At 38.1% G+C, this 16,917-nt stretch overlaps 1 protein-coding gene across 5 annotated transcripts in view; it reads right to left on the bottom strand.

Moving 5' to 3' along the window:
* The window catches only part of IMMP2L (inner mitochondrial membrane peptidase subunit 2), an 836,308-nt gene that overhangs the window by 115,138 nt on the left and 704,253 nt on the right, over nt 1–16,917 (bottom strand). The window contains exon 6 of one of the 5 annotated variants that reach the window (XM_050936399.1): nt 11,042–11,499. The exons of the other annotated variants lie outside the window; for them this stretch is intronic. Coding sequence (XP_050792356.1) covers nt 11,467–11,499 — 33 coding nt within the window. The 3' untranslated portion in view covers nt 11,042–11,466. Of the gene's footprint in view, nt 1–11,041; nt 11,500–16,917 lie in introns of those variants that run through there. 5 annotated transcript variants of the gene reach the window in all.

The raw sequence follows: 16,917 nt of genomic DNA, 5'->3' as shown, positions 1-16,917 counted from the left end.
TCTTTTAACAAGATGCAACTTGGAATATAATAAATTCTGTTTAAAGAACCAAAGATATCCACATCCTATATTTTCTATCTTTATTTAACTATTTATTTTAACCCCTTTTTAAAGACTGGAATGTTTATGATCATATTCCCGTGGCATAATAAAATGCAGAGAAATATACTGAGACTGTACCCAGGATTCTCTGCTTGCAATCTGAAATCTAAAACAAGGGTATCTGTTTTCTTCTTGTAAACATTTGCACCACAACTTTCTATAATTCTGTTGATAGATCCATAAAAAGAGCACTCTACAGTACTTAGCAGAAACAAATATGAAGAAATATTTTCTGAGGCTGGGCTGCAGGCTACTGAAATATTGCAATCCAGCCAGTGGAATGCTTCTGGGAACGTTCAAGAGGCTAGAATTCAGCAAGAAGGAGTGATTCACTCACCTGTTTCTGTGACACAATTAAATTTATTTGAGGAACTCATTGATAATAAAGTGCAGACATACCATATCTCATAGTATAAAACCAAAAATGGAAAATGCTACCAGCCAACAAAAATACTGCACTTTGAATCAAGTTGGACACACAACTAGAATCTCAAGCAAAATTTACACGGACATGCTGAGCTCTCTGAGCCTGATTCTCATTTACATAGAAGCCCTTTATCCCATACTGGCAGTAAAATGGGGCCTGAAGTGGGTATAAATTACATTTAAGGTCCCATTACACTGTCAGACTGGTGCAAAGGGGCAATAGGGTAATGAGAATCTGGCCATTCTTTGTCACTGTTGATAATACCACAATCCTCCTTGTAACACAAGGATGTAACTTGGGGATCATCTTTGACAATCCCTCTCCTTTGCCCCACACATCAATCATGCCTCTTCTTTCTCCATAATATTTTAAAAATCTGACCATTTCTTTCTGTCATGCAGCCAAAATTCATATCTAGGTTCTCACCATCCCTTGTCTTGCTTAACATAATCTCCTCTTCATCTGCAATGCATACAGTACTAGCTGTACAGATTATCTTTCTTTGCACATTGCGCTGACCATGTCACCCTCCACTACGAATTCTTTGTTGGCTTCCCATTTTAATTACATATAGTTCAAGCTTCTTATACTCACCTTCATAATTCTTCACAACACTATGTCTCCTTACTTATTCAGTCACCCATTATTGTGCTGACCCTGCCTCTTCCTTCCACCAACCTCATCCATTATTTGCCCACTTCTCCCACAGTCATCTTAGGGCTTTCTTCCACACTGCCTCCTACATCTCAAATGTCTTCCCTGTATTAGTCCATTGAGCCACTACATTCTATATTGTAGCCACTGTTGTAATTCAAATACTGCCTGGTCATAGAATTCAGAATCAGGAAGAGTTCAGAACTTGCTGGCACAAAAGCAATCCAGAGATAAAGTGGGCTTGTTTAATTTCATTTTGAGATTTCATTATATCCAAGATGTGAAAATCCATGATCATGAGAGGGGATGTAAGATTGGGACATGAATGCAACTAAGTCTTTTAAAAGAATATTTTTTAAATTGAGATTCAGTGATTAAGATGTTTAAAGTAGGGTTGAGTGAATTGGTTAAGTTAAAATAAAGTTTAAACCAAATTTTCAACCATTCTTTCAATTGAGGTGCACACAAATCTTTTAGAGTACTAGGGAAGTTCAATTACTTCACCTCTCACCCACAGGATCTGGGCCGGATGAACACTTCCTTTCTAGATAAGTCTCAGGAGACACAGAACAAATGAGACTCCTCCAATATCACAAAATCTGAGGCGTGACCAAGTACTTTGATATAATGTAGGCAACTTTGGAGCAGTAAGACCTTGCTGCACTGACTGGACTATGCTCATGGTGGAGTTAATGCTGGCTATGTCCTCTGACATAGCTTTTAATGGCAAGTATGTTTGTTCTTGGCCCTCCTGTTTCGTGGTCAAACCACATGAATGATATTCCATTTTAAGGGCTGGATTCTTTAATCTGCTGTGGTCACTTTGTACCACTGAGAGTTTTGCTCTGCCTACCTCCACTGTGAGGTCATTTAGAGACATTACACCAGTGGCTTAAATTAGAGCAGTTCCTTAGATGCACTAACTTGCACCAAAGCTGGGCAGTGCAGGATCAGGCAGCGGCAACAAGCTCATACAAACATCCTTTCCCCCTATATCAAGTGAAGCTCAACCACATGGGAGAATCCATCTCTCAGGTTATATTCGGTGTATGAGTGTCAGACACATTGTTGAGGGCTATAGAGGGGCTTTGAGGTGAGAATCAATTTGGTAAAAATCTATTTTAGAGGAAGCCTAGTCAGAAGAGTCATCATCAGTCAGAATCAGCCAGTCATCAACCTTCTCCAGTGTCTGAGGGCAAGTCTACACTAGACATGCTACATCGGCTCAGCTATATCAGTGCAGCTGCACCACTGTAGTGCATCTGGTGAAGATGCTCTATGTCAAAGGAAGAGTGTTCTCCCATCTGCATAATTACTCCATCTCTGAGAGAGGTGGAAACTATACTGGTGGGAGAATGTTTCTTGATAACATAGCGCCAGTGTGGACAGTGCTTAGGTGACTGTAACTTGCATCACTCAAGGGCGTGGCTTTTTCACAATCCTGAGCAACATAATTTAGATCAACTTAAGCAGTAGTGTATATCTGCCCTGACTCCCAATTACCATAGCTATACTGATTTATCAGGGTCTGTCACAAACAGATAGTAGGAGTTAATAGAACAGAAGTACTTTATATCTCTTTTGCTTATAAAGGGTTAACAAAATCAGGAGCCTGGCTGTCACCTGACCAGAGGACCAACCAGGGGACAGGATACTTTCAAATCTTGAGGGAGGGAAGTTTTTGTGTGTGCAGTTAGTTTTTGGTTGTTGTTCACTCTGGGGGCTCAGAGGGACCAGACGTGCAACCAGGTTTCTCTCCAATCTCTCTGATACAGGCTCTTAATAGTGAGTACTAGGTATATAAAGCAAGTTAGGCTTATGTTTGTTTTCTTTATTTGCAAATGTGTATTTGGCTGGGAGGAGTTCAAATGTGTATTTGCTTAAAGGATTTTAATTTGTACTTGTATACTTAGGCTGGGAGGGTGTTCCCAATGTCTATTGCTGAAAGACCCCGTACCTATTCCATTTTAAATTTACAAAGATAATTTTTACTATTTTTTCTTTCTTTAATTAAAAGTTTCTTGTTTAAGAACCTGATTGTTTTTTTATTCTGGTGTGAGACCCCAGGGGACGGGGTCTGGATTCACCAGGGAATTGGTGGGGAGAAAGGAGGGAAGGGGGAGAGAGAGGCTAATTTCTCTCTGTGTCAGGATTACTCTCTCTCTCAGGGAGAATCTGGGAGGGGGAGAGAGAAGGAGGGGGGAAGGTGAATTTTCCTCTCTGTTTCAAGATTCAAGGAATCTGAATCACAGTAATCTTCCAGGGTAACCCAGGGAGGGGAAGCCTGGGAGAGGCAACGGTGAGGGAAAGGGTTTACTTTACTTGTGTTAAGATCCAGAGGGACTGGGTCTTGGGGGTCCCCGGGCAAGGTTTTGGGGGGACCAGAGTGTACCAGGCACTGGAATTCCTGGTTGGTGGCAGCGCTACAAGTATTAAGCTGGTAACTGAGCTTAGAGGAATTCATGCTGGTACCCCATCTTTTGGACGCTAAGGTTCAGAGTGTGGGATTCTACCATGACAGGTCTTTTTCAAATAATTTCAATAGCTATTTAATCATAGCTGTTTTGGTACTCATCTCAAAAAGTTTCTGAGTACATTTAAAATATAAATACAACCTACAGTTGCTATGCACAACTTCCCCCCCCCCAGGCATATGCAAATAGGAGGACTTATTTGAGTAAAGAATTGTGAAGAGGAAGAGGATTTACAGTGGGTTATGTTAAATTGATACATTTAGGATGTGTGTTTAAATTACCTCATCATCACCTAGCGCATATGGATAGTCGTCTTCTTCAGGGCATTTTTGTAAATTGAAATAAATACAAATAAAACAGCTAACAAAATCATATTTAAAATGCAGATCTAGTGTTGATAGTTACATTTCAGTCATAGCTCACAACACAAAGAGCCAAATCCTTCACTTTGACCCACACTGTATATCTTGTACCCACATTTATCAGAGATATCTCTTGCACATGCTGCATTCTAGCCATGAATAAGACTTCTATGGATGTCATGGGATCTTTGCATGAAAACTGAATACAGAATATCAAGAGAGAACCAATTCATGAATTCAAAGGCAGAAAACTGCCCTGAGGGTAATGATGAATTCTTGTGCTTTTAAATCAGAATTTACCTATCATTAACAATCAGGAACTTGTCAAAAACAAGATGTTTAAATGTAAATTTTAAAAAATGACCACAAACCTAAATTTTGCTTACTGGTACAAAACTTTCTTCAAATATATTTTCTAAGACAGCGTTTCATCCTGCTGCAGTTCAGTTTGGGAAGGAGGCAACGTGAACATTTATAGAACAAATGAACATTCTTTGCAAAAATAACAAGCACATAATGTTGCCTGGGAGCTCTGAAATTCACAGCCAAGAGTGAAATGTTATCACTGTACAACCTGCATTAAAGCACTTAGTGTGAAAGCGACTGTCCTCTGTAAACGAAGCATACATGAGATATTGTGTGCGCTTCTTTCTCTACAACTCCAAAAGGATTGTAATTCAGAACATATGAAGGAATCAGTTATGCTAGATGTGCTAACTAGAATTTCAAATATATAGAACAAAACAGACAATATGCATAAAGAATGCTTTGAGAAATACTGGAACCAGCTGAATAGGGACTTTCTGGAGAAAACATTTCCACAATTAATTTCTTGTTTGTTTGGCTATTATAGCATGTCACGAAACACTCACTGAACATAATTAGCTCCTTCACACTCCTAATTCAAAACTCTTTGGATGCAGACACTGGCTGGCCAGATGGTGAGCAGCAGCATGATGGCTTACCAACTGGGAAATATGAGTTCAGGTTCACAAGCCACAGGACAGCAGAGACTGTATGTGTGATGGAGGTGATATATGAAACCCACAGGGGCAGGAAGGGTCTGCTAGTTATATGGCTTTTGCCAGACAAGACACAAAGTGCTGTTCTCTCACAATAAGGAGTGTGATAACACATGGCACACTGTTGGGGGAATGGATGTGAAAGCAGGAAGCAAAAAGGGAAAGCAAAACTGTCAACGGACAAATTAAAAATCACCACATGCAGAAACTGCATCTAAATTTATGAAACCACCTAGAGGGCCAAATTCCCTGCTAGATTCCCTGGCACAGCTCCATGGAAGTCACAGAATTTGCCGACAATTGTTGTTTCCCCCTCCTCCCAAATCACGCATGACTCTTGTAGGGGTTTTAAACTTTTTTTTTTTTTGGTCTCCTAATCAGAATGGCTGGTAATCATGCAGCCTCATGCCTGAGCCTGACAGTGCTTAATGGAAAACCATTTTAACTGCAAGAAAGCTTGGGCTGAAAATCATTAGATTTATCTTGAAAACTAAAACTTATGGGAAAAGCAGGACATTGAGCTCAAAATAGCATAGTTGAAGTTGCCTTAAATTAGGTTCAGAAACTGGAGATTAGAAAAGCCAAATTAGCTGAATTGGGTCAGATCAAAAATTTTCTCTGGGAAAAAAAAAATACACCAATATTATTAGTTCTCTTTTCTTAAGTAGGTCATTATTTCTAAAGACATCTGGACACATAAAATGCAGACATAAGAGCCGTATATATTGTCTCGTTTACACATAACTTTGATTTCAAATAGAAGAGGAAATAACATGGTCACAAACAGTCTTTGAGAGTCCCCTATGACATCCCCAGAAAGTGTTCTCAAGAAAGTTTCTTTTCTCCGATATTTTCCTTAAAAAAAATAAAGTCAGGCAAACACACACAGTGCAATCAGCACCCAAACCTGCAGAACTAAAAGGCAACTTGGCCCAGGCTCTAGACTGACTTAAGAGCAGTTAGGACTTGATCCTAACATGTGCTCCATATGGGGAGACCACTGAATCAGCCCATAGCCCCACTGATTTTAACTGGGGTTAATGACATTTCTTGTCAGATTGGGGCCTTATCTTGTAAACTTGTTTAGGCAGAGAGAGTCCTGTGACATCTGTGAAATGTCTAGCACTCCCCTGGGTGCCATAAAAATAATAAGTAATAATAAATGTTCTACACAGTGCTAGCCTGACTCTAATCTACCATAAACCCCCAAACTCTTCAAATTATTAGGCATCTTGCCAATAGAACATAGAATTTCTTCTATGTAAAAAAATCAGCCTGACAATTAGTCTACTATTATGTTCAACCCTTTATCTTTTTCCAGCATTTTGTTTTATATAGTCAAGGACCTGTGTACTCCATGGTAACATGGTCCCTCTGTAGCAGGGTTCTCTGCACCAGGTTCTGGAAATTCTGCAGCAGCAACAGACAAATTAAAACATGGAGAGTTTTACGAACTAAATATGAAAATGCTTAATACAATCCATGTAGTACCTGTGTGTTATTAATTCTGATGTTAAATTCATTCGTCTTGTTTGTTTTCAGTGCACTGTGGATTTTTGTACTGGCAACATAGAAGCTCACTGTAGTAGTTGTGTGGGGGCCAGGAGCAGGCAGCTTGAGGTTTGATTAGCTGTGTATAGGGCACTTTTTCAGGTGCCAAAAGCCCAGTCAAGGTCCAGATACCCCAAGGGGAGAACAGGAGGTTTGAACCACAAAAGAATAAGCAGTCAAATGAACGGATTATGTACAACGTTTCTGTACTATAAAAGTATACGCAGTAAACTTGTAGGGTTTGAATTTGATGGTTATGATGAGATATGTATACATAGAATGTATTTGTGTATATACAAAACTGTGCTCAATTTGTACTGCAACATTCAGCCCCAACTCACAGCAGGTTGGTGGACAGTCAGATTGGGAGGGACTGCATCCATGATGAGATAGGACTAGCCAGGACTAGCTCCAAGCACCTAGCATGGTACAAACTAAGAAAAGACAAAAATGATGGGCCATTGTGGTTTGGGATGTCACTGGCATCCCAGCTAGAATTTCCCCAATCTGAATAACCATAAGTGACCATACTCAGAGAGAAGGAAAAAGGACAAACCCTTTTATAAAGGAGGAGGTTTGAACAGATGACCTTCCAGAAACTGAGGGACAGGCACCTACTGGGTGTTCTCCATGAAAACACTGGATCCTTTCTATGGCAGGGGCAGGCTGGGAAACTATTCAAAGGCAATAGATAACTTGTATTCAAAAACTGATTTTATCTAATTTTAAAGTGTGAAGTCTGAGGTTGTGTCTATTTTCTGAGTAACTTGGATAGATTTGCATTCTTGCTATTTCCTCCTTTAATCTGTTGATTTTTCTATTGAATAAACTTTTTGTTTATTTTTATTCTAAATAAGTCTCTGGTACGGAAACTGTGTGGAGTGGTGTGCCAAAAGCAAGCGTGTATCTGGGGGGCTGGATTCACGTGGGGGAGCTGACAATCCACAGGGGAAAAATCAGAGTGTTTGGTAATCAAGAACTCTGAGTGGACAGATTTGGGAAGACTTGGGACTGGAAGGGTTGTTGGTGTCACCTTGCAAGGGGGAACTAGGCTTGAGAAAGTCAGGGTGAGACCTTGTGCTTGTGAGCAGGTTACTGGTGTCAGGGATCAGAGCAACATAGTAGGGAGGCAGCTCAAGGTTACAGGGCAGGTAGTGACGAACCCCTTACTGGTCTGGGTGATTCCTAAAATGTCACACCAAGTACAAGAAATTGTTTGTCATTGTGGGATACATACATTGGCTGAATATTTTTGTTAAATTGATCAGCAGTGAAATAATCAATAACACTAGCTGTAACCACTAGATTATACAACAAACATCATACTGAAAAGAATGAAGTGGTTCAAACTTTCCAAGCTATTATTGTAGGCTAACTGCAGACTAAAATAGACATCAGTAAAATGGCTCAATTTAATTCACATTTTGAAATCTTTCTTTGTTGACCACTAATGGCTTCAAGGGACAGTTCCAAGACCCGTGAGCAGCAGGTATAGCAACCCTCCACCTCATGCTCCTTGTCCTCCCAGCCACATTCTATAAGCCCAACAAAGGTGGTATAAAAGTCACTCTGGCAGTCCTACAGCATCTGAGGGTTCTCCCACGTGGAGGGAATCCTCAGGCAATTGGATCTGTTGGCTATATGTCTATTTTGTTGCACCAGATTAAAACAAAGCAGCCATAGTGGAGGACAGGATGTAACCCATCCCCACACACACTTCATGTGTATGTGTGTGGGAGCATGGCAGAAGGGAGAGGGGAAATGGGATTCTGTGATAAATTCTTTAATTTTAAAGTCATGGAATACAGATGATCCTGTGTATGGTAACTACTTTTAAAGTTATAACATTTATCCAAATCACATTCTGAACAACAAATCCAACCAAACAAAAAAAAATTGCATTTTTGCAAACATTTTCTCTTAAAATATCTTACAAATAGTTGAACAAATATTTGTTCTCTTCCACCACATACTTAAAAAATAATAGAGGACAAGATACATAGAAGCAAGCAAAATGATATTTTATTTCTATTTTTTCCAAAAACATGTGGCTTCTGATATTTGCATATTCTCTATAATTTTTTGTAATTATGCATTTATATTTCCCACAGAAATATTATTTATAAAATATGGAAGAAATCCCATTTCCTGTAACAATTACCACTACACCTTTACTTTTGAATTAGATAAGTGGCAGAGACCTACCATAAAGTTATTCCTTCAAAACTGAGAGGTTACTGTTCTTAAACTGATTTAAAAGGAATTGTAATCATGATAAAACCTTTCCCAGCAGGAAACAGTCAGGCACAGAAATGTGGAATAAGTGTTCTCACTCTGGGGGTAGATGTTAAAGAATAGTTGGCCACAGGTTACAATTTTTTCAACATACAGTAAATACAGGGATATGAGTTCTTTAAAAACAATCAGAACTCTCTTTGTTTTGTAGTAATATATGTAAAATGTTTGAAAAGCACTTTTCAGAGCAATGCACTAATAGGTTGAGATTTTTCTGGAATTTGTCTAAAGTGATATGAAGCTTTGGATAAATATATCCAATGAAGATGTGATACAGAAGTATAATCCTTTACACTGACTTAAATTGAAAGTTTGTTGGAGCAAGAACTTGACTTCCTTCATTTCTGTGTAACACCAAGTACACTAATATATAATAATCGGTATTGTTTAAGGAGAAATAAAAAATTAGTGGATGAAGGGAATGTGGTACACGAAGAATTTGAAAAAGCATTTAAGACACATTCTCAAAAACTTAAAAATTGGTGTGAATATAAATTATCTCATACTGATTGCGAATTGGCTGAAGAATTATAAACAAAGGGTACTAATAAATGGCAACATCTCACAATCGGAAATGTGTCTAGCAAGGCTGTGCAGGAACTAGTAGGCCAACTGGCGTATCCATTAACTTCAACAGAGCTACGCTGATTTACATCAGCTGAGAACTGGCCGAGTGTCTTTATTCATTTAAAAGAACCCCCAAAGTCTGCTCACTGCTTGCAAAAGATGGAAGATGACAGTCCCTACTCTAAGGATATACAATCAAAATTATACATCAGTAATGTAGTTCAAACATAATATTGAACATACATCACATCCATAAAGTATATGTAATAAATAGGTACTGGAGAAGATGAAATCTTCATCCATCTGATTTTTTTTTCTTTTGTTTGTTTGTTTTTCCCTCAAATGCCTGGAGGGTTAATATTGAAAGGCCAAGCAGAAGAAACATTCTTTCAGTAGGTATTTGAATGTGCAGAAGGAAAATGTTTGACAAATAAGGATCGGAAAGGAGTTCCAAAGCATGGAAAAGAGCATACCAATGTAAGTGAGAGAACAGAAGAAACTGGACAGTCAGGCAGGAGGGAAATAGCAGGAAATTAAAGCAGAGACAGAGGCAGGGAGTTGTGTGAAGAGCCTTGAAGGGGAGGATAAGGAATTTGGTCTCAGTTTGGAAGGCCAGCAAAATGATATGGACAACAGGAGAGGAATATGCTCCTTTCTTAGACTCCCACCTCTATAACATCATCAATTATTATTTTCCAGTGTTTGCTAAACACCAACAGTGTGTTCTTCTTGGTAACAGACAAGAGAAGATATTGTTCCTGCCTTGTGAAGCTTACAATCTAAATAGACCATTAATGATCTCAAAGAGAGTAAACTCATTAATTAATTTGGAGATGTGTTAGCTGGAACTTGTTGCAAACAACAGCATGCACAAATGGACAGTACAGAGGAACTCTGAGCTAGGAATGTGGGCAGAATATTCTAACAAAATGTGATTCCAGTTTGTGAAAATATAACATACTGCATCTGGGGAAAAAATTATGAAACATATTTAATGGAAGGGAGAACCCAGGAATGTATAATGTGGAAAAAAGATCTGTAAGTGAGAGTTGGTAGCAAAGTGGACTAGGATTTTCCATGTGACATAGCAGCAAAATATGCCAGTGCAATTTTGGACTGTATATATAGATCCTATGCAGCCCCAGGCAGGGATGGCCCTATCCATAAGGCTTTAGTATGAAGGCTAGAAAATTGCATTCAGCCCTGGGTACCTCTTTAATATAAAGACACTGACAGAGTGAATGTACAGAAGAGCCCCAAACATGATTAGATGACTAGATGATTTGACTTGTTGTTAAATATCCAAATACCACGATAACTATTCCCAACAATGTGCAACTGATAAAATAAGCCATGTTTTTTGTATTGAAGTTCTTACATTGTAATAAGCGTAATTATAATCCTTACAAGGAACGACGACAAAAACTGAAAATGTATAGGTTGATCAAGTAACTATTAAGAGGGAACTTCACAGCCGTCTACAAATATTTGAAGGATACAAATCCCAAGGCTGGAGAGGAGTTATATAGTGTCAAACATGAGATAAAATTAATTGAGAAATTCAAGATTAACATCAGAATGAGCTTAATACAAGGAAGATCCTTTAGGTAATGCAACAGACTCAGAAAAGCAGAAGACCCATCTCCTTCAATATTTTCAAATGGACAAAATGGAAATAAACTAAACTGGAAGGAAAAATCTGGCAGTGGCAGGTGATAGATTACAGGACCTAATAATAGAGCTGTGTACAATATTTCATTCAAAAACAAAATGAATTGAAATTTGCCTTGGTTTGAGTTAACTGGGTGTGCAAACTTTAAATGATTCTTTCAAAAATTTTGGCAAATGATCTGGAAGTTGTTCATAGAGAGGACAACCTATTGAGCCTCTCTTTCTCCCAAGCCAGACTCTTTCTGTATTAGAGGTGATTGGGAACCTTTTGTTGAAAAATACTGATTCATCAAAAATGAAAGGCTTTTCACTGGAACTTAGCAGTTTCATTGACATTTTCATCAAAAAAGGTGTCCCGATCTGGTATGGAGTTTCTGGTAAAAAACAAAAAAAAAAAATAGAGAGGGAGATTTCAGAACAGCCAATAGCCCTGTGATTAGAACACACAGTGGAAATATGGGAGACCCAGACTGAAGTCTCCGTGGTGCCTGATTCAGATCAGAGTTGAACCTGAGTCTCTCACTTCCCAAGTGAGTTCCTTAATAATTGGGTATTGACTATTCCAGGGGGAGTTTTCTCAGAAAACAATGTACACATATTATTTATTATTACTAACACATATTTCTTCCTACCCTTGCAAAAGAAAACAAAAGCAAAAATGACTAGAAAGTCCAGATATCACTACAATAGTCAGCGTTTTACTGGAATCTTAATCCTTCTACATTTCACTAGATGATAGTATCTTTATAGTGCCTGTAATATTTCTGTCAAGCTACATTGTGCCTTACATTTTGATTCTGCTAAGAAACTTTGCTTCCTATTTACAGCAATAAGCTGACTGTCAATAGGAAACAGTTTTGTGTGTATGCAAATATGACTCATTTTGCTTTGCTAAATTCCACTGTAGTAGACTGAACGGAAACTGAAGCTGTGGCAACCTAAACCCTTTCTATGGAACAATGCTAACAAACAAACCCATAGAGAGGGAGTGTGTGGTCTTCCCTACTGTAAAAGATTGGAGAGTATTAAATTTCTGCATTAAGATTCAATTTGTCGAGATAAAGGTTAAATATGAATCACACACACTTCAAACATTACTGAGAACATATTACTGAGCACTAAGCTCTGCCATGGCAAATAATATTTATCTGACAAAAAGTAACAGAAGGATTTTATACATTAATGGCACAATAATTTAGAAAAATCATTAATATTTATGGAGTGTCAAAGGTGTATACAGGTTTTAGCAGACACATGCAACACATGGTCCCTGCCCTTAGGATATTACAGTTTAATTCAGACAGGAAAATACAGTTCTTGGGAAGGCAATTCAGACAGCAGTTGGCAAAAGGAAAATCACTGATGCAAAGATCAGCAATGGAAGGCAAAACAAAAGCTGTGAGTTTTCTTGAGGTATTGGGTGGAAGAAAGGGAGATTATTCAAGGAACAACTACAAACGACATCTGAAGGTCAGTCTCAGCAGCATTTTATAAAAACTTCTACCTGCCAAAAATGAGATTAAAGGGATTATACTAATATGTTGGTAAAAGACACTGGGCCAAAGAAAATGCCTTTGGATTTTGTTAGTGATGCCACTAACAGAATGCCTAATACTACACAGTAGAAAGCAGCGGGCTGAGGCCCAGAAATATTAAGATGTGGTGGTAATCTCTATTCTTTCTGCTGTGCACATGCTTTCTCTAACAGCTTATTAGAAATTATTATTTGCATTACAGTAGCATCTAGATGGTCCAACAGACTGAGGCCCCTCAGAGAAAATATACAGTAAAAAAAGAGCTTACAACCTAAACAGATAGGACAGCCAAAAGGTAGAGACAAAGAAATATCATTATGCTCATTTTGTAGATGGAAAATGGAGACACAGAGGGATTATTGGCGTTGCTTAAGATTATGCAAGGACTCTGTGGAAGAATCAGAATATGAACCCAAAATCTCCTAAATCTCAGTCTAGAGTCTTTACAACCACCCAACTCTAAGAGGAATAATCACTGATGTCTACACCTGTTCCACTACATAAACATCATAGTAGTTTTCTTCATCACGAATAGACTTTCTGATTATTCTTTCCACATCTTGAACTCACTATCATTCAAAATTATCAATAAATTATATTATTTCAAAATAAGAACAAGAGTCACTTTAAGAGTTGTTACTTGTAATCCTTAACATAAAATAGCCTTCAAAATCCTAATTTAAACAAAGCTAATATCTACATGCAGCCACTGATGGTAGTGTGGTACAATGTGCTACAAATTAGCAATGAGTCAATCTCATTGAGACAAGTATTCCAATGTTTGAATCTTGTCCAAACCACATTGATCCAGAAATCAGGTGAAATCCTTATAAAGTCTGAGATAGCACATCTTCTTAATTTCAAGAAGTAATGTGAGAAGTAATGTGAGAAATATTAAAATATTTATCTACTTCAGCTCACTGAAGAAAAAAAAATCAGCTGCTCAGAAAACTTCAAATAAAGAAAGTTAAAGCCTGGAATTTCATAAATGAGGACCTAAAGTTGGACTTTAAAGTTCATAGTTAGGTACCTTATTAAGATGCCTCATTTTTCTTAGTGCTAACCACTCAGCATCTCTTAATGAAGTCAATAGAAAGAGCTAGGGGCTCAGCAGTTTTGAAAATCAGGCCACTTTTTAGGTTCCCTAACTACGGATTTAAGAACCTAACTTTAGACTACTCAGACTGTGAAAATCCTCGTCTATATATTTTCTTTGAAGAGTCAGGTTTAGCTTGAGTGAAGCTTTGGGTAAACATTCCTGTCAGTCTTGACATTGTCAAACTCCTCTGTCCATCTCTCCTACAAAAAAATAGTACAAATTCATTTCAGATGGACCACTGGCTGGGACATTGTCAGAGGACAACCTATTCACCCACTACGGACTTTGACGTGAAAGGACTCCAGCAAATAGGCAGCTTGCCAACTAAAGAAAGTTGTGGGGTTAACTTATTTTTTAAACTAACTTAATGTGAGTTTATTGTTCAGGAAAGTTGACATCCTTTGAGAGACAACTCCACAGAATAGATACTGTCCAGGTATCAATAACACAAGCTTCCACATGCCAATCCTCTAGCACACCTCAATCAAGCTTAGAGAGATCACCACAGCTAGGGGTGAAAAGTAAGTTCAATTTTCATACTCATTCAGTTCTCAACTTCCCTGATAAGACTGCCAAGAGTGCCAATTAGTGCCAGTATAGTAGTGTTTTTTGTGATCTTGGCATGTACTCTAGAAACCAGGCTGAGAGCAGAGAGGTATTTTACAGAAGAGAATGTCTCCAGCATGAAGTATATGAGTTTAATACAGTCTTTGGCCCTGTGGCATTTTCTGCCTATAAAAGACTGTTTTACAAATGGGAAAAGTGCTGAAAAACTATGCCATCCATTTCAAATATTAATGTATTTTTCCCAGGAGGTGTTCTTCTCCTGATGTTCTTATTGTCTTAGTCGTGGTCATTTTCAATATACTTTCTCTCAATTAAACTATTTCTAATTTGTAAATCTGTGTATGTGCTATTACTGAGAACAATGTCTCATGGCAGATGCAACTGCCTACTCATACACACTACAACTATAATTGAACTCAACTGGGATTTTAAAAAGCATTTTAAATACCTTGAAGTATAGAAGACACCATGTAAAAGCAAATTATTTTCTGTTCCCTCTATATAAACAAATCTATAGTCCCTTTTCCTGTGAACAAACAATGGCTGCTGTGTCTGAGAGATGAAATGCCTTTCCAAAGGCTTATCACATGAGACAGCCCTTTCAAATGCATCTAGACTTCCTCAGACGCTGAAAGAAAAGGAACCACGAATATCCACAGTTTACTTTAAAGCAAGAGATTTTGGGTAAATCAGACTACAAATAAGATTAGATTGCATGAACAATACATTTGTAACACTGGTCTACAATTTTTGAGAAGTCGTCTGCTTCAGAGATAAAATGTGATATTTATTATGTATTTTGATGTGCTGAATTCAAATATGACAATTAAAACAACTGATTGGCTACTGTTTCTAAGATATTTAAGTTTTTACATTTTACGTCTATGTATATTGTGTAGATAGTACAGTTTTAATCATTAATTGTAAACCTAGGTCTTTTTATGTGTTTATGGTTGCTTTACATGATAATATTTCACCTGTCCTTTTTATGTAACACTTTAAAAATTAGCGAAAGGGTTATATAAATAAAATTTATTATGAAACAAAAGGCAAAAAACTATTATGTACATAGTTTAGTCCTATTCAGTGTCTACTCGGCGCTTCTTGGCTTGTCTCTTGTATTCATTAAATGGAGCATCTCTTGTCACGGTCCAGCAATAGTCTGCAAGCATTGATGGGCTCCATTTGCCCTGATAGCCTGCCGGGAGATTCCACTACTGTAGTCTGGAGCCCAACAGCTCTGCCTTACTCTTGGGTAGTTCCAAATCCCTGACAAGGTCATTCAGTTCACCTTGTGTTAGGAGGCGTGGTTCAGAGGAGGAGGATGGGAGAAAATGTGGGTCCTGCGACATTGATGGTTCAGGACCAGAAGTTTCATCCTCTTCCTCTTCCTCATCTGACTCAAGTGAGAATGATTCTGGTGCATCAGGAACCGGCAGTCCTCCTCCGTGGGGTACTGGGCGTATAGCTGATGGAATGTTTGGATAATGCACAGTCCACTTTTTCTTCTTTGACACACCTTTCCCAACTGAAGGCACCATGCAGAAGTAACAATTGCTGGTATGATCTGTTGGCACTCTCCAAATCATTGGCACTGCAAAAGGCATAGATTTCCTTTTCCTGGTCAACCACTGGCAAAGATTTGTTGCACAAGTGTTGCAGCATATGTGTGGGGCCCACCTCTTGTCCTGATCTCCAATTTTGCAGCCAAAAGAAAGGTGATAGGCTTTCTTAACCAGAGTGGTTAGACTGCGCTTTTGTGATGCAAAAGTCACTTTACCAGAAACATAGCAGAAGTTATCTGCACTGTTCACACAAGTACGAGGCATCTCTGCTCATTTTGGCTAAACAGAAATGTGTCCCTTTGCAAAATCAAACACTGACAAATAAGAAAGCACCTGACACTGTATGATTTCTAGAGCTGATATAGGGCAATTTGTTCAGCAGAGTGATGTAAGCTTCATTATGATTGCATCATCCATGACTTCTAGGAATAACATGATGCAATTCATATCATGTATGATGCAATACCAGCTTCAGACTGCATCATTCATTGTTTTGCCTAAAAAGCAAGTACTATTCAAACCGAGTCATAGATTTATTCATAGATCCAGTCAAAGATGTATTTTAGTCATTTGTGGTTTAAATTGAGATCCCTTCCCTTTATAACTCACTTATCCTCCGCCATTCCCAAGTCAAGGGTCGTATATACTGACCCAATAGCATATCTTGAAAACTAGAGCCAATCAACAATTTTAAGCATCATTTTCGTTCTAAGTGACCCAGAATTAGTAAAGTTGGACTACATTTATTTCAGAAGCATTTTGGCTGTAGAGCAGTGTAATTTATACCAGTCTTTACCATAATGTCTGAATGAGTCTGTGAAACTGCTAATGTATATGAAAAATAACCAGATAGGATAGGGTTTGGGTTTGAATATTTACAGATAAAAATTCAATACCAAGTTGCACCTAATTTAAATTCAATTATTTAATGACACACAAGTTTTAAGACTAATAAAAACTCTCAAGCCTGAAAGATTGTCTGACAGTATTATAATCTTGGCACACGCATTACAGAAGAGCCATATG

Source organism: Gopherus flavomarginatus, chromosome 1 (genome assembly GCF_025201925.1).
Source record: "Gopherus flavomarginatus isolate rGopFla2 chromosome 1, rGopFla2.mat.asm, whole genome shotgun sequence".
Lineage (NCBI taxonomy): Eukaryota > Metazoa > Chordata > Testudines > Testudinidae > Gopherus > Gopherus flavomarginatus.
Note: the sequence above shows the minus strand (reverse complement) of the source record. Positions and strands in the feature narration are given on the sequence as shown.